The sequence below is a fragment of the Chelonia mydas genome, chromosome 6, assembly GCF_015237465.2.
Source record: "Chelonia mydas isolate rCheMyd1 chromosome 6, rCheMyd1.pri.v2, whole genome shotgun sequence".
In the NCBI taxonomy this organism is placed as follows: domain Eukaryota; kingdom Metazoa; phylum Chordata; order Testudines; family Cheloniidae; genus Chelonia; species Chelonia mydas.
This window is the reverse complement of record NC_051246.2, coordinates 73,841,798-73,860,561: the sequence shown is the minus strand read 5'-3', so window position 1 is coordinate 73,860,561 and position 18,764 is coordinate 73,841,798. Positions and strand designations below refer to the sequence as shown.

The 18,764-nt window shown below is 42.8% G+C and overlaps 1 protein-coding gene across 6 annotated transcripts in view; it reads left to right on the top strand.

Moving 5' to 3' along the window:
• Nucleotides 1-18,764, top strand: part of BAHD1 (bromo adjacent homology domain containing 1) — a 77,524-nt gene that overhangs the window by 45,536 nt on the left and 13,224 nt on the right. For 5 of the 6 annotated variants that reach the window (XM_043548724.1, XM_043548723.1, XM_043548725.1 and 2 more), the window contains 2 exons: nt 11,326-12,969; nt 18,218-18,579. In XM_043548724.1, coding sequence (XP_043404659.1) covers nt 11,326-12,969; nt 18,218-18,579 — 2,006 coding nt within the window. Of the gene's footprint in view, nt 1-5,594; nt 5,705-11,325; nt 12,970-18,217; nt 18,580-18,764 lie in introns of those variants that run through there. The other variant, XM_037900482.2, reaches the window with a different exon arrangement.

Here is an 18,764-nt window from a genome sequence, read left to right as displayed (position 1 = left end):
TTTCCCCTAAATTGTCACTGGAACTAAAATGGGAAAGAATCCCAGGAATGTTATGTCCTTTACAATCCCCTTTTGGAGCCAGTGAGTGAGCCATTTCTGAGAACACCACTTGCCCTGATGTGTGTTTACAAACACTAAAAACCCAAGCCCAGTGCCTCCTACTGCATCAGAGTGAATATTTAGGTCTGCCTCTAGCATCTGTTCTTTTTTCTAAAAGGAAACTCCATTACAGTGATTCAGGAACTGTTCCCAGACCCATAAATCCCCCTTTGTTTTTTTATTCACTCTTTTTTGTAAATTGGTTGGGCCTCGTTATTCCAGAGGTGGTAGTTGAGAGGTGAGCACAAGATGATTGTCCTGGGGCCAGTCCTTGGCATACAAAATTAAGATGACCAATAATAGCCTGCAGTTCGTGCAGTGTAACTGCTTTGGATGCCCTGGACCCCTGGGGCAATCCCAAAAGTTCTGCTAGCTTATTTGCTAGGGGCCTAGAGATACCAGCCTGTGTATCTAATTCAGTTCCTAAGTGGGTCAGCTTAATAGAGGGTCCTATGTCTTTTCTCCTTGTATTGGTACTGCCAGTGTACTATCAGGGGTCTAGAATGAGGCCAGCAGGCTGGCACACTCTGAAATCTACTCTGGCCACAAACAGGAAGTCATACAGATAGCGAACTACCTGTTTTAAACCAGCCTCCTGTACCATTGTCTATTCCAGTGTCCTGCAGAGCAATTCAAATTCTGAGCATGATATTGTTCAGGGTGTGAGAAAAGGCCCTGTCTGGATGAACAGGGCATATACACCTTGCCTTAGTGCACAGGGAGCCAGTGGCTTCTCTGATTTCCTCTGGCCAGCTCCCAGCTAGGTGATGCCTCCCCAACATGAAGGAAGGGGGAACCCTTAAAGGAGCCATAACTCTTTTCTTCCTGCTGACCAGACAAGGCTCTCCCCCTCAGCACCCCAAGGTATGTGATAGTTTCATTTTGTGAGTACTAACGGTATGATCTCACTATAAAGAACAAAAAAGAGAGAAGAACCCTGCACACAAGATACTTTATAGATGAAGGGTTTGTGTGATCACAGAAATTTCACCAATTTAAATTAGTGCAATTTCTTATGCTGACCAGACCTAAAAGTAGACAAAGCAATGCTGTGCATAAAATCATGGAAGAATCCTGGTGCCATATAATCGTTTTTGGTTCTAGGTGTCAAATGTTTAACTCAACCATGCTCTTGGATCAATTGCTTAAAAACCTCAGAAATTAAACCTTCTCTCTCCTGGTGTAAGTCCCTTGGAGCAAATATATCTTTTTGGTAAAGCTTTGGAAAGGAAATAGACTAAATAAGAGGGTGCTTGAATGGATGGTCCCAAGCTTGTTTGTCTCCTGATTTCACTTGCAATCAATGGATGCAGAGTACGAGACAGATGCTGCAGCTGCATGATTACAGAAAATGCAGCTGTTAACACATTTGGTTATTCTCCTGCTAATGAGGCATCAACTCTCTTGTGATTTTACTCTTTGGCAAGTGGTGGTTCTATAGTTTACCGTTAAGTGAATTCTAGAGTAACTGGGGTGGTGAGGACAAGCTGGGAACTAGTGATTAAATACTTTCTTTTTTTAAATGAGTAGTATATCTAAATATCTTTTTGTCTTCTGTTCCCTAGGTACAGAGTAGTGCTGTTGTGGCCTTAGATAACTTAATTTTTAGTTCTCTTAAACTTAGATCTGGACTGTAACACTTGGATTATCAAGGTTTCCATGAGGGCTCAACAAGTATAGGTCATTTATGTGAATTCTTTGGTTCATTATCATGGATCCATTAGTTAGCAGGGACTGCAGTGGGATGAAGAACCTGACGATGTCATTTCCCTACTGAAATGTATTTCATACCAAGGGTCAGAAGCTTGTGTATTTTCATAAACCTGTGTGGCTTTGATACTAAGCCATGAAATAATACTCAACTGTCATTGTTCTAGGTTTGAATAAGGCTCTGGAAGTTGTGTGTTGATGTGGCAAGGGATGGAGAATACTAGGCACCAAATATTGAGTCAGGTTGTCCAGGTAGCTTTTACAAACTACTGTATGTAGCACAAATTTGGAGCCAAAGGAAACTTGATTTTAGAAATCCACATAGTATTAAGAACTGTCCTTTAACAACATAGATTAAGTACATTATAGTACTACTTTTTCTGGTATTTTTGTTTAATAATAAATCTTGCTAGATTACTTGAGTTCTGTTGAGTACTAGCTTTTGGGTGTTCTTTTCAGAATGTGGGATGATGTTTGCATTGCTAAAATAGTCCAGTTTTTTCTTCATGCTGAGAATTGGCAATGTTGTCAGTTTAATGATCCAGTCATACATTGCACTTGTATCTTGATATATCTCGTCTACTGATATCAACCTTATTATATCCACAATCACACAGAACTCTAGGTGAAAACCTTGAAGTCTCTCTTGCTGTGTCTTTTTTTTATGTGACAAATTGTAGGAAATTCAAAAAAAATGCAGCAAAAATTATTGGTGTGAGGGATTGACCTAGGTGGAAAGATTAAAAAATACTTTTTCTGAAAGATGATGGGGCAGGAGGAGAAAAATCCAAATATTTGAATAGATTTAAGTTAGTGATGATACTTTAGATGTGCAAGTCACTGATTCTAGACTCTTCGTTTTGTATTCTTCGTGATGACGTCGGCACCCACAGATGCAGTATGTCTCCAGAAATGTTTTGGATTATGTATTTATCATTTGTAACAAGCCCTAGTAGATCTGGCATCCATAGGTATGGTAATAGGATTCTTCTTAGCACTAAAAGCAAAAAGCACTTTTGAGAATAGTGTTTTGCTTCCAAGAACGTCTGTATGTTGTAGCAGGTCCTCTTTAAGGTGATGATGTCGTCAGAAAAATGACTATGTAGTAGTAGTATCCTCTTACTTAACTACATATAGCGAGCAGATTTAAATCAGTGATTGAAAGTGAGATTACTTGCAAATGAGCTGGATTCTATTCTGCTTTGTCCATCTTCAGCAAAATTAATCTAAGCTTTGACTGCAGTCTAGGATACTGGTGATAACCTGCGAGCCAGAAAGACAACGTCTTGACTTTTTGGTTCCTAAATTGAGTATGCAGTACTCGCAGTTGGCTGGCACGGGAATCATTCTTTGGTTTCTAAACGGAGTAAATCTGATGTAGAAATCTTTTAAATAGAAAATATGGAATTCCTCAGTAACACTTCTTACAGTGCCTTTCTGACTTGTGCTTCCATATCATCTCTCTTGTACTTGGTGGTAAAAACCTAGATTTCAAAGTGTTTTATTACCTGTGGGTTAAACTACCACTTTGTTCACCAAAAGTTTAAAGGAGAGGTTCAGCTGTAATGCCAAAAATGCACTTATTTTTTATTCATTTTGCATCTCTAAATCTGAATATCTGGTCTTTTATATCAATTAGCCTTTTGTGATGTTTAAGGGAAATTGACTTGTAAAGATGGAGAGAAATTTTTAAGGAGTTGATGTTTCCTCATAACACCAGTTAACAAGAACTGGAATTATATGCATGCATGACCCCTTTAAAAAGCAGAAGCTTGTGATTGTTGTGTAAGTACTGTGTATAACCACTCATCATATCAAAGGTCTAATTCAATTGAAACCTTTGAAACAGATTCAGGGTAGGTAAAAATTGAGATGATTATTTAGACAAAGATTATTTTAAATTAAATACAAGTTTATTTTTTAAAAATAAACTTATTAAACATTACATTTGAAATTGACAACCTATGTTAAGTCCTAAGCTACTTATAGTATGTTAAAATCATTTCAATTAAATAAAAAAAAAAAATTAAGGAGTACATGTTTATTGCCAAGTTTTAAAGAAAATTAAACCACTGAACTGGTGGAAGTCACTGGCTAAGCATCTGCAACTGGAGTGCTAAATTAGCTTTTGACAGCAGTAGTCTCTTGTGCAAGTACTGTACAGAGAGAATATCTTCTTCATGTTAGTTTATTTCAATCAGTTCAGCTCAATGATTAGTTCATTCAAAGTAGAGACAGTGTTTGGAAGTTGAAAGAGCAGGAAAGCTTTCTTCTTCTTCTTCCAATCTATGAATAAAAACTCAAAGTGAGAGGTTGAGATTTACTAGTTTTAAAATCTTGAAGGACATGGTAACAGGAAACAATCAGTTCAATTCATTAAGTACAAATAATACTTTCTTTGTTTAATAAACCAATTAGTTTTAATGCGAAACGTTTCTGATAAACTTTTTTCTCATGTATCCAGCATACTTAAGGTAGCTCTGTTTAATTTTAAAAGTGCTTTTTTAAAATTATTATTATTTATCTGAATCTTCATCCGTGTCGGGCTTGACACAAATCACCAGTAAAAATATTAATCTAATAAATAAGAAATGCCTCATTCACCATTTTTCACATAGTAAAAATTAAGAATCTGACTGAATAAATGTAAGTTAAGCTATATAATTGCTTAAATAATTGTGTATAGATATAGTATATCCTCCTGGTTAGCAAAAAGAAGTACAAAATTTAGTATAAAGTCTATATTTAGTTGCAAATCAACATGTTCTAATGGTTACGAACCAATGAGAATCAACTTTTCATTAGGAAAATAACTAAGAAGTACAAATGCAAAACGTAACTAAAATCAATTTAAATCAACGTTTCCTTCTTGCTGCTTGAAATCATAATTAAAATCCGTGATTTAAATTGCTTTGATTTAAATCAGTCTGCCTTAAACATATTGCATGGAATCTGGATACATATTAATTCTTGATCCTTTTACCTTTTAATGTGTTATTTTCTAGTATAGAGATACCTATTGCAATCTCTTCACATGATAAACTAATGTAAATGCTTCTCTTGATGTGTAGAGAGAGAAGGTGGGTAAGGTAATATGTTGTTTTATTGGAACAATTCCTGTTGGTGAGAGAGATCAGTTTTCAAGCTCTTCTTCAGGTCTGGGAAACTTACTCAGTGTGTCACAGCTAAATGCAAGGTGGAACAGATTGTTTAGCATAAGTAAACACATACTTCAAGGGACCATTCAAGGTGAAGTGGCCTAACATCCTTCTAGTCATAGGGAAGAAAGGAAGAGGGGAGGGGAGAAGCTGGAGGGGGTTGTTAGTGGGTTATAAATTGTTGTAATAAGCCATAAATTCAGTGTCTCTTGATCTGTGGGATTTGAGTCCATCAATGCTGAATGATTTTTTAAACTACTAGCTATAAATAAACCACAACTTGCCATGTTCTGCCTAGGTATTGTGCAGTAGAACATATATTTCAAAGTCAAGGTTGGGAGAGTGTATGAATTTTCTTCTGAATTCTAAGTGATACTTACTATTGAAAGGTATCTTACTAAATGTAGTTTTCAGGGGTGGTGGCATATGATTTTAAGCATTCATATTTATAGTTTTTGAAAAGAATTGTAAGCAGTTAGTCTCTTGGTAGCACTGGCTATGCCACCAAACCTGCAAGGGAATTATCCTGGGCTGTAAACTGCTCCTTATTTTACTCCTGGGGGAATTCTGTGCCGCTGCGTGCGCACAAAATTCATGTCCACTGCAGATTTCTTTGCTTCCTTGCAGAAAAATGACTTTCTGATGGGGAAGCAAAGGGAAGCCGCAAGAGCGGCCACTCACCCCTCCCCAGCAGTGCAGGTGTGTTGTTTCGGGTGCCTGGAGGAGCCAATGGAGAGGTAAGTCACTGCAGGGTGGGGCGGGGTGGGGCTGGGGATGCCTCGGCCAGTGCCGGGTCAGACCCATCCCACAATTGCCCAACCCCGGGCATCCATACCCAGACCCCCCTCAAACCCAGTCCTCCCCGGCACCCAGATCCCCTTTCCCCGCTGAGCTCTGCCCCCCTGCACCTGACACCCTGGCCAGCGGCTCCTACCTTATGCCGGGCTCAATTATTAGTCTTGGCTGGGCTGGGAGTGGGGGAGAAGCACCCTTCCCCTGCACGGAGCGGTCAGGGCCTGGTCCGACCCACCCCTAGAAATCTCCCCCAGCTCTGCACCGACTGCCCCTGCTTCCTGTCCCCATTGCTCCTCAGCCATGCGTGAATGAGTCACTGTACAGGGAGCTGCTCCCCCATCTGCCCAACCCCTGTGCATCAGGACACCCCCCAGACACTCCTCCAGCCAAGATTTATCTCCCTGCACACAGAACCCCCACCTGCCAGGCCTTCCCCCCCGCACCCAGCCCTCTCTGCCAAGCCCCACTCCCTTACATCCAGACCCCTGCCGAGCCCCTCCCCCCTGCACGCAGATCACCCTCTGCCGAGCGGCACCCCCCTGCACCTGGATCCCCCACCCCTGTACACAGACCACCCCCTGCTCTTGAACCCCCAACCTGATGAACCCCATCCCCTGTGTGCCTAGATCACTCCAATGAGCCTCCCACACCTTGACCCCCACCCCACTGAGCTCCAACAAGCTGCTCCCGAATCCCCACCCCACCAAGCCCCACTCCTGCAGCAACCTGACCCCTTCAGTGAGCCCCTCACACCCAGACACTCCATGCTGAGCCCCAACCTCCTTCACCTGGACCCCCCTGCAGAGTCCCATTGCCCCTGCACCCGGAACCCACCTCCAACGAGCCCCTGTGCATCCAGATCCCCCCCCACACCCAGACTACCCACTGTGAGCCACCTGCACCCAGATTGCCCCACACAGAGCCCTCTCCCCCCCATACCTAGATCCCCCCACACTAAGCGCCTCCACATTTGGATCCTGTTGGGCTGAGCCTGCCTGCCCACACCTGGTGTGGAGGGGCAGGTCCCTGGGGTGCTTCTGGGGCAGGCCTGGCTCTTGCACTTTGTCAGGGTCAGGTAGAGTGATTACACAGCAAGTGTGAAAAATCGGGACAGGGTTGGGGTTAGTAGGCACCTATATAAGACAAAGCCCCAAGTATTGGGACTGTCCCTATAAAATCGGGACATCTGGTCACCCTAGGGTCAGGTGCAGCCTCACCGCCGAGTCCGTGTCCCATGGAGGGGAGGGGTCTGCAGGGTGATCTCCCACTTCCATGCAGCCGGTGGCCTGTACTGCCCTCTGCCATGCTGGAGCCTCCACATTTATTTATTGGGGTCTGAGGCTGAGTTACTTCTTATTTACCCTGGGACTTGTTAGATCTGGAACTTTGACATCTGAAAGAAACAGGTTTCTAATTTATATATTTTATTAACTAAACAAAAGAATCAAATAAAATACATATAAATAAGTAAATTAAAAGTGAGATAATATAAACAAAATACATCAGGTTGATTTAAACCAGATTAAATCAACAGCTTTATCTAATAATTTGGGCAGGCATAACTGAGAGCCCCCAAAATGAGAGAGGACATTATCAATCTCAATGTCAGTCAGTATATTTATGTTTCAGCCAAATAGCTGATACAGGAAGGATCTAATCCCTCCCAGCTTCAAGTTAATGTTGAGCTTTGATGCCAATTAAGGGAGCTTTCCCAAAATTAATGGTGGTTAGGTAATAGCCAATCTTGCACACCACCTATCCTCAGTCATAGGGTTATATGAAATGTTCCAATACAATTCAAGATGATAGCTTGTTATTTTTAAAATTTGAATGACAAATTTAGGGGAAACTAACATGATTTCTCAGGAATAAGCATACAACTTCTAACCCATGAAATACTGTGTGATCTTTCAGTCAGCAAAGTTGGTTAATCTATGGCTGTTTCAGGTACTGGCAGAATTGTTTTATTGGCTCAGTTCTCAGATCCTGTGGGTTTTATCCATACACACTCCTGCTCACTACTAGCCATTGAGGTCAATGGTAAATGGGCCAAAATACAACATGGCTTTACAAAAGGTAGATTGTGTCAAACCAACCAGATCTCCTTTGAGAAGGTAGCAGATTTTTTAGACAAAGGGAACGCAGTAGATCTAATTTAACTCGATTTCAGTAAGGCATTTGATACGGTTCCCCATGGAGAATTATTAGCTACATTGGAAAAGATGGGGGTCAATATGAAAATTGAAAGGTGGATAAGGAACTGGTTAAAGGGGAGACTACAGCAGGTCACACTGAAAGGTCAGACTGGAAGGAGGTTACTAGTGGAGTTCCTCAGGGATCAGTTTTGGGACCAGTCTTATTTAATCTTTTTATTACTGACCTTGGCACAAAAAGCGGGAATGTGCTAATAAAGTTTGCAGATGACACAAAGCTGGGAGGTATTGCCAATACAGAGAAGGACCGGGATATCATACAGGAAGATCTGGATGACCTTGTAAACTGGAGTAATAGTAATAGGATGAAATTTCATAGTGAAAAGTGCAAGGTCATGCATTTAGGGATTAATAAGAATTTCTGTTATGAACTGGGGATGCATCACTTGGAAGTAACAGAGGAGGAGAAGGACCTTGGAGTATTGGTTGATCACAGGATGAATATGAGCTGCCAATGTGATATGGCCGTGAAAAAAGCTAATGCTGTCTTGGGATGCATCAGGCTAGGTATTTCCAGTAGAGATGAGGAGGTGTTAGTACCATTATACAAGGCACTGGTGAGAACTCATCTGGAATATTGTGCGCAGTTCTGGTCTCCCATGTTTAAGAAGGATGAATTCAAACTAGAACAGGTACAGAGAAGGGCTACTAAGATGATCCAAGGAATGGAAAACCTGTCTTATGAAAGGAGACTCAATGAGCTTGGCTTGTTTAGCCTAACTAAAAGAAGGCTGAGAGGAGATATGATTGCTCTCTATAAATATATTAGAGGGATGAATACCATGGAGGGAGAAGAATTATTTAAGCTCAATACCAATGTGGACACAAGAACAAATGGATATAAACTGGCCATCAGGAAGTTTAGACTTGAAATTAGATTAACATTTCTAGCCATCAGAGGAGTGAAGTTCTGGAACTGCCTTCCAAAGGGAGGAGTGGGGGCAAAAGATATATCTGGCTTCAAGTCAAAGCTTGATAAGTTTATGGAGGAGATGATATGATGGGATAGCCTAATTTTGGCAATTAATTGATCTTTGACTACTAGCAGTAGGTACGCCCAGTGGCCTGTGATGAGATGTTAGATGGGGTGGGATCTGAGATACTACAGAGAATTCTTTCCTGGGTATCTGGCTGATGAGTCTTGCCCACATGCTCAGGGTTTAGCTGATCACCATATTTGGGGTCGGGAAGGAATTTTCCTCCAGGGCAGATTGGCAGAGGCCCTGTGGGGTTTTCGCCTTCCTCTGCAGCGTGGGGCATGGGTCACTTGCTGGAGGATTTTCTGTACCTTGAAGTCTTTAAACCACGATTTGAGGACTTCAGTGGCTTAGACATAAGTTAGGGGTTTGTTACAGGAGTTGGTGGGTGAGATTTGGGGGGAGGGATAGCCCAGTGGTTTAAGCATTGGCCTGCTAAACCCAGGGTTATGAGTTTAATCCTTGAGGGGGCCATTTAGGGATCTGGGGCAAAAATTGGGGATTGGTCCTACTTTGAGCAGGGGGTTGGACTAGATGACCTCCTGAGGTCCCTTCTAACCCTGATATTCTATGATTCTGTGGCCTGCGTTGTGCAGGAGGTCAGACTAGATGATCATAATGGTCCCTTCTGACCTTAAAGTCTATGAATCTATGATCGGCTGGAGTTAAAAGTGGAAGAACATTAAGAAAGAGTTAGAAAAGAAAACAAAACCAAAAAGGCTGATACATATGCAGGATGGGTGTCAACACTTGTGGATAGCCTAAGAAAGCTGGCATGTGGTTGAAAAGATTAGTAGGTGCTCTTGTTGGCTCAGGTTTTAACAGTGGTGGACTTGCTGATTGGGTAGAAGTTACTTGCTTGTAGATGTCGAGTCTTAGATGTTGCATGTTGCTGGATTCCTACCCCTTGGTGGCCACCTGGGTGGGTGGAGGAAGCACAGGCCATGTGGTCAGACATGGTGGCATCTCATGGCCAGAGGCCAGCAGCCAAGGTCTGTAGCAGCCACTGCAACAGCCATTGCAAGCAAGCCATGGTTTGTGGCCAACAAACCTAAAGTAACAAGTATTAGCTTCTTCCTGTCCTCCAGTTTTTGAGGATGGTGGTATGGCTGGTTCCTCCCACTGGGAATCCCTCCTCAGCAGTCCCGTAGCAGATCATAATTGCATCTCCTTCTAAAGTCACTGGCATCACCTTATGTGTTTGATTAGGTCACCCTTATGCAAATTAAGAACCTTCCCCATTTCAGTAATTATGGACTCAAAGACCATGGATCCAAAAATATATCCAGTCAGTGGGCAAGTCCATAGATATTTTGAGACATCTGAGGTAATGAGTCAGTCTACAGACGTTGTCTCAACCGTCCTAAAAAGTCCCAACTCAGAAATAATTTTTAAAATGCAAAGCTAGCAAAAAGTTAGAACTGAAATCCTAGGAAAACACCAATCATACATTCACTCAACCATTCAGGTAGAAGAACCTGTTCCTGTTCTGCAGACAGACGCTTATAACTTCCCCTTTTATATTTTTGTTACGCGTTACCTCAGTTTTTGTTGTTTAGCATTTTTGACTCTCAAAATCTGAATGAAAGGTTAGACCTTAACTGAGTGGAATAAAAGTTTTTTTCTTTCCAAAATCATATTCTTGGGATTCAGTTATTATGCAGGCCTATCTACAGATCAGATGGCTTACTTAAAGGTTGTGGCTGGTCTTTAAAACAATTAAAATGTCAAACTAATTGTTAAGCGTAGCACTTAGCCACGTTCTTACCTGCACAAAGATTTGTTATTAAGTTTGTGTGTTATAGTTGGTTTGTCTCTGTCCATTTGACTTTCTTTAAAGTTCAGCTTTCACATGGCTTGGTAAGGTGAACTTGTTATCTTTTGTCTAATTGTCCTGGGCAATAGCCGTGTTTGTAACAACACACGAGTAATCAAAAATATACCTAGAATGTATTTATACCATACACCTTGGGCATGGGTGTACTTTAATTAACTTTAATTAGTTTGATTAATATCTGTGACTTATTAAAAATCATGTCCATTTAACTGGGGACTGGACTTTCATGTAACATACTTGTAATAGTACTTAGGCATAATAGGGCAGGATGGAGTTTTGGCTTTAACCCTGATTTTTCCTGGCTTCTGGGGTTTTCAGTATCAGTCACATATTTAATTACTGTCATATTCTGTGGTTTAATGTTAAACCACATCTCATTACATCCTGTTTTCTGATTGATTTAAACTGGCCATGACCCAGAAATACTATATTTTGTATAGTAACCAGCATCCTCAAATATTTCCTATTTGGTATATTGTGAGGAGATGGGTCCCTTTCAGTGATATTAATAGACTTTTTTTTCTGTTTATTTACAGGAGTGAAACCTGGTCCTATGACTCATGCCCGGAAGAAACAACTTTTCCTTCTAAAACATCCATCTGGTTCTGCTGGCCAAGATTTGTCACCAGTAGACGGTGAAAGAATGGATAGGACTGAGGCAGAGTGCAGTGAGCAAGGAGAGACCACTGATATTCAAAACTGCCAGAGTGGGTTTATGGGTGTGAACAAAAGCAGGAATTTGCAGGAGATCAGAAAGACGTACCCATTAAGGAAACGTCTGATCACTTCTGTGGACAAAAAAACGTGCAAAGTGCTTCTCACCAGACTAGAGGACGTGGCTGGATCGTTGTCAAAAGAGACCCAGAGTGGCACAAAAAGAGACCTCTCCAGTTGGATGGATGACTTCAGACCTCCCTGTTTCCCAGAACAAGTTCAGACTCTGGGAGCAGGGAAAAGTGATCCATCTGGGGAAAAGTGCACAATAACTTGTCCTGGAACAGAACAGGAACCCAGTGCTGCTCCTTTGGAGCCCAGGAAACGAAGACTAGCCTCTCTGAATGCAGAGGCAGTGAATAACCTGCTGTTTGAACGGGATGATGGTTTATTATCTGGCAGGCGTTTTCGGAAAGACTCTGTCAAAGCCAGTGGAGATTGTAGCACTAAGGGCTTGCACTGCAAAGCTAGTGGCAACTGGCCCTCATTGGGAAAACCAGCTGTAAAAACAGTTAAGGAAAAGAGTCAGAATGGATCCAGTCAGAAATGCAGTAGCTCTGACCATTCATTGGATGATGTCTTTGAAGATGGAACAAAGAGGGAGGATAGTGGAATTCCCTATCATCCCACCCCAAAGAGATTGGCCAGTCTCAATGCTGTAGCATTTTTGAAACTGACTCATGAAAAAGACCAACCTCTGAAGCCGAGGAGTAAATCAGATGGAGAGGGCAAGTCTGAGAACCACTGTTCAAAGTCGAGGCTCAAGTGGGCCAAAGCCAATAGGAAGAATTGTGTCAAATCCAAAAAGGAAATGTCCAATGTAAAAATGGAGGGTCCACATGGCTGGCAAGGATTTCCTGCAAGTGCTTTTAGGAAAGCAGACCATCAGGACTCCCCTAGTCCCCATGGAAAAATGGAATCTCTCAATTATGAACCATTATCTAGTTCCTACGATAGCACAGATGGTTTCTATCACAGACTGCCTTTGCTTATGGGTGGGCAAGCTTCCATGAAGCCTGAGTATGGGAGACCTGGGGAGAAATCTCCTACTCCCAAACAGGAGTTTCATCAGCCTTCCTTCCCCGTGCAGCAGTTCCATCCCTTGCCTGTGCCAGGAAATCACACGGATTGTGGATGTCTCTGTGAATCTTCAGATTTGACTCCATTGAATGGGTTTTATGTTTATTATGGCCAAAGTGGATACAGTGGCTACTCTCACTGCTCGGTTTACCCTAAGGATGAGCTTTCGCAGTCTACCTGTGAGGGGCTTTTGGTATCTCCAACTTCCTTACCATCAGGTACTCCTTTCCAGCCACTTCACTGGTGTAACTCTCCATACTGTTGTGGAGAAGGAACAGCTGTTAACAGTTACAGCCTTTGTGGAGTTATGCACGTGCCAGAGAGCAGGATTAGCAGTGTGCATACAGGACGGAACAGCTACCCCTACAAAATGCCTTTTGCAGCAGGTAAGACAAAATAACAAATCGAGGTCTTAGCATGCCTAAGTGAAGAAGGTTAGATTAGTGCACTGATAAGCAGAGGGGGGAATCTTGTTGCCTGTGTATGACCAAGTAAGAGGCATGCTCCCTATGTATTTGGTTCATCTAAATCTGGGACATGTACTGTTTGTTGTTGAGGAAGATGCAGCATTCAGCTACACTTCCAGATGTTATGACATTCCTTCCTTTTCCGCTGAAGGCTGTTTCCAGTAAAATGTTTTATGTGGATAGAAAAATTGAGTCAGAAGGCTGGTAAGATTTGGGAGGGAAAGAAGGTGGTCCCTGGTTTGAATTCTGCCCAGGTTAGCGGTAACCACAGTACAATATCTGTCTAATCTATGGAAAATGAGGGGGTGGTCTGTTTAGTTCCTAGCGGATGAGTGGTCCAGTTTGCCAACTGGCCATCACTGTGTATAGCTCTAGTTCAGAGTTCCAGTTGAATCCGAAGGCTGATCTAGACCATGGAGATCGAATAACCCTTTTGTCCCTAGAGGGGATCACTTTAGTGAAAGGTTGAGGCATGCTGATAGAGCAGTGTGTGGAAGCTGGCACTGCCTTCTGCACTGTACCTGATCTGCGAACAGTGAAATTTCCAAAATACATTTTATTGGGATCTCACAAAATCTCTTTTTTGGGTTTTTTCTTTCCTTTGAACGCACCAAAGTTATTGAGTATTTCCGCAAGTGCTACCTGTGACAGGACACCGTCCTGCTCCTGTCTCTTCTGTAGCCACAAACTGCTCGGAGACCTTCTAGTCAAACACCTTGTGCAATGTATTACAGTATTCTCCCAGCTAACTTTCCAGAGTTGTGCAGCTCTGTATTTACAATAGCATATGATCCTTTGCTCTCTCAGCCAAGGAGGGTGGGGGGAGACAGAAAGTATCTTCCTTCTGAAAGAGCTTTTCTGTTTCTGCCTATGACCCTGAAAAGCCTGCCTGCCCGCCATTCTCAGTCTCTCTCTCTCTTCCCCACTGAGCACATCCTTCCTGTGTGTTTTCTACTTTCTGGGCTGATGGATTCATTAGTCTTGTAGCTCTCTCCTGCCCATCCCCAATCTATCAATTAGGCACAGCTTTGCTCCTCAGGTTTCCTTCGGGGTGATTTAACTGGTGATCCAGTGATCAGAGTGCTGGTACAGCTGCTGTTGCCCAGCACTCTGTCACACAACCCAGTTTGGAAAAACACCAAAAGATGTTAGCTGTGAGATTTGTAATATAATTGCACCCTGTACATTGAGATAATTAACTCACTGAATGTCAGTGGATTCTTGAGATCCTGTAAGATCCTTTCCCCTGATTTTGTGTGTAGCCTATTAAACACTGAAACCCAGAAGCGTAATATGTTTAATAAATGGTTCAGGTATTTGTGTAGCTTTTTTTCCCTAGCTGTGGTATCCATAGTCTTTGTACTATGGTTTTTATCCAGGAGCTTTGCCTTCACTATGTAGAGAAATGTCTGTTCAAAATATTTAAAACTGGCTACCAGAATTGTTGTGACAGGACAATCGTATACCAGTACATTTTCAGTATAAAAGCCACCAAGCTATAAAGGAGGTGTGTGTTGCTATTCCCAAAATACAGTGTAATCTCTAAACTGGGTTTGCTTCATCTACCTCTGAGATGGAATTGTCTCTGAAGATGCAGCTACATGCAGCAATGCTGTAGAGTTTAGGATTCAAAGGGAAGGATAACTTATGCAATTAAAACTGCTGATGGATTTTAGGTAGGCGGATGAATCTTCTAAGTCAAGAGTACAGGATGAGATGGGCTTTATGGCCTCCTTCTGTTCTGAGAAGGTGCTATAACTCAGAAGCACTTGAGCGAAGTGTAGGTTTCCTTTTTTTCCAAAATATATCTCTGCTGTTCTGGTGTGACCCCCGACCCCCTACACTGGGCAGCTAGACAGTACATTAAAGGCTCAGTAATAGCTCTAAGGGTTTTAATAACTGAATACTACTTGTGAGAAGACTAGTTCAGAAATAAGAATACTGATCTTTGACATACTGCCTTGAGTCATGCCAATCTATACTGTACTAAAAGGAATTGGTTCAAGCACCTTAGTGATGCTAGCTTAACATTCAGATGAAAGGGGTGTGAGGATGTTTTGGTGGTGCTCTGAGTGATTTCCTATGTAGAGAGAGAAAAGTTGATGTCTTATGCAGAGGGAGAAGATTGATGTCAATCCTTCTTGGAAATCTGATAGATTAGCTAAAGTGCCATGAGTAGTGCCAATCTGTCCCACAGGTAGGATTTCTCCAACTCTGCTGTATTCCTCCAGACTTTCCCTGCTATAGATTTTTCTTTTTAAAGGCAAGTGGCAAGGTAGCACACTTCTTAAATATGGTGCATTTGGGTTGTGTGTGTTCAAAGGTGTGGACAGGCCCTCTTGTCTTCCTTGCTGAGTAACTTCCATTTAGAATTCTGCAAAATTGGAATACCCTAGATTTTCTGCTTTTGCTGAGTGCAGTGTGGAGGGAGGTCTCTTCTAGCATAAATAAAGTTTAATGTTCTAGATCTGGTTTGTTGAGCCTTTTGAAAAAGATCTGAGTCTTTCCTGGAAACGTCAGCTTCAATGAGTTAAAAGGATTACTTTAACCTGAATAATGTCATATGCAGAGAAGAGGCGATAAGGTTGATCCCCCAGTGCTACCAGCTTGACATATCAAGTACCTTGCATCTATATTCTTGTTGATTACAGTCTGTTGTTAGAGAGGTTAGCTGGGTACCCAGTGGGGCCAAACTGCCCTTGAAAAGGTAACTAATTTTGAACGCTGTCATCCTGATAGTGATGGGATTAGTTAAGTATTGCTCATAGATATTAGCCTTCTCTTTACAGGGGACAGGTGTTAATTTTGTACTCGGAGTAGCACAGTGCATTGTTAGAATGAGGTGCCAGTCTCATTTACTGGGGAGGATGTGTTCACTTGTAGGTGAATGATGGGGGTCTGCTTTATACAGGTGAAGGGATTAGGCTGGTGCCGGGGGCAGTGCTTGTGTGCCATATCCAGCAGAGAGAGAGAGAGAGAGGGATTACTCTTGTGTTCCAGTGACAGCAGCCTGCTATGTAAAACTGCACGCAGGGTAATGGGGTTAAGACTGAGCAGACTGGATGAGGAGTTGGCCACAATGATTATCTATTTTTAGACATGGGAAATGCTTTATTGGTAGCACTTGAAACCAATGAATTAATGGGTGGTGGAGGGATGCTAGAGAGGTTAAACCCGGGCAGATCATTTTCGGTGGTGGGAATATATGCATGGCAGATGGGAATGTAGGACATGATGGGGTTCGTGTGGCCCTATTGAGCACCTGTTGAATGAAGTCTTTCCTTTCTTAAGGCGGGTGGCTATTAGTGTGAAGCTGTTTGTCATGCTTCAGTTTGGAACTGAAAAGAGCTTGTGATCTCAATGTCCATGAGGCTGCTACATTACTATCCAGGTCATCTGTGGAATTAGCCTGGGAGCCTAGGCCATAGGGCACCAGAGTTCAGTTCCTAATCTTCACACCATTAAATACAGCTACTCACGATGGCTGTCCAAGTGGTCCCAAATCTGATTCAAGACATATCAGCTTGTCCATTTAAGAGTTCCTAAGACTTTACCACATCATCATTCTGGGCTGTTTCTCCTTTATTAGTACAACTGCTCCATTCTCCTTGTGTGCCCCTCTGCACCTTCCAATGTTCTTCCTCCCACTTCACCATCTTTTAAACACCCATCACAATCACCCACTAACCCCATCAGCTAAAGAGTCGGAGGGAAGCTGCTGAGTGACAGAAAACACTCCTCCTCCCAGGGGAACAATGCTCTACATCTGTAGCACTGCAGACTACAAACGGAGCAAGCAGAGAGATCAAGAATCTTTCCGATCAGCTCTATTAGCTATACTTGTTTTTATAGCTGTTGCTGCTAATCTGTGAATGCATCTTTCTTTTGTTACTCTCCTATCTCCAAGGATGGTGATTGTTTCATAACCTTTTACAGCTCACTGAGTGGGAGGCAGAGGGCAGCAGTTTCCCACTGTCTGTAGCAGCCTCAGCCATGCTTCACTCTGTAAATTTAATCAGTTATTACGCTGATTCTCTTAAACTGCTTTTATTTTTAAGGCAGTGCGCACTTGGGGACCTGCAGATGTATCAAAGCAGCCGTCTTTGTGAACCTTAGTGCTGTCTGAGATTGCCTGAAGCTGCCCTGTTGGCATTTCCAGGATGCATGCTTTCAGATTTATGAAGCATGGGGATTTTCTTATGTATTGGGCTGTTTGTTAAGCTGGGGGCTCCCTCCTTGCTGGAATTGATAATGCTGTGTCACTAGACTTCTTCAGATCTAAGCTTCTTTCTTTTTTTACTCAGGCTTATTTCATGGATTGAACGCTTTGGGCACTGGAAATTTTGGATGTGTATTATCATTGTAAAATGCTTTGGGATGTTTTTGGAAGGCTTTGTCAGCTGACTTGCTAGCCTGTGGTAGTAAATATGTCTGCTTCTGGGATATAGGGCTGTCCTAAAGGCAACAGCACATGCTTTGTTTCAAGTTCGGCCCCATGTTTTATCATTGGTCTGGATCTCATTAGAGAAAGCTCTTCACTTTCACTGACTAAACTTAGTGCCTGCGCTGGCACCTTGAAGGAAATTGGGCTTTTGGATTAGTATGGAGGGATAGATATGTAAGACTAAAAGGGACCTCAAGAGGTCATCTAGTCCACCACCCCGTGCTGAGGCAGGGTTGAGTATGTGTAGACCATCCCTGACAGATGGTTAATGTATAGTTTAGTGCTTTGCGAGTTTTCTCACACAGTAAGCCCTTTTGCTACTCACCTTTACGTGTATGTTGACAGGCTGGAATCACTGTATCTAGTCTGTATCTAGTCTAGTATCACTTAGGGTGCTAACCCAGCCCTTTGTACATGAGAGGCTGGCACTACCGAGGGGCATATCAAATGGGTTTGTCATAGTGAGGATGTACTTCAGTGCATTTTCAAAGCAGCATACTCAAGTGTCATTGCTTTTAGAATCGTGCAGTAGTACAAAATTACAGGAGTACAAAAAGTACAGGAGGTCCATACTTAAATAGAAGTATTGTCTACTACTCGTAGTGCAATAAAGAGAATTCCTTAGGAAAGTATTGCTTAGCTTGGGATCATCCTGCTAATTTAGTCGTTATCAAGAAATTGCAGTACAAATATATCACTCTCCCCCTCTCCCCCTCTTGTTAGAAAGTTGCAAATCTCTGGACCAGCTGAGCCTCACAATCCCTGTGGCAGGGCACCCTGCATCACCTGCCCACCCACTCTCAGGATGTCCGGTGCCCAGCGTGCCACCAGCTGCAGAACCAGTTCCTCACTTGCAGACCCCCAACTCGGAACCCCAGACCATGGCCCGAGAGTGTCCACAGAGCTCCAAGCCCCCCAGTGGCTCCAAATCTGGTCTTCGAAATACTGCTGGCTGTTTACATGCCTGTGATAGCAAAGCAGCAGGAGGTCACTCTCATCCAAAGCAGCAGCGCATCAGCAGGAGGAGAGCAACCAATGGCTGGATACCCGTGGGTGCAGCCTGCGAAAAGGCCGTGTATGTTGTGGTAAGTGCTGGAAAAATTCTGCTTTCCTATGTATGCCTCCAAGCATGCTGCACAGTAAACTGAGATCCTGTAGGGACAAGGAAGGGAGGTTGCAGGATTTCAGGTTAGGTAGACTTGCCTGCAGGTACAAGAGCATTCTCCAGAGTGACACTCCTGCTGTTACCTCTGTAACAGCATGATCTCAC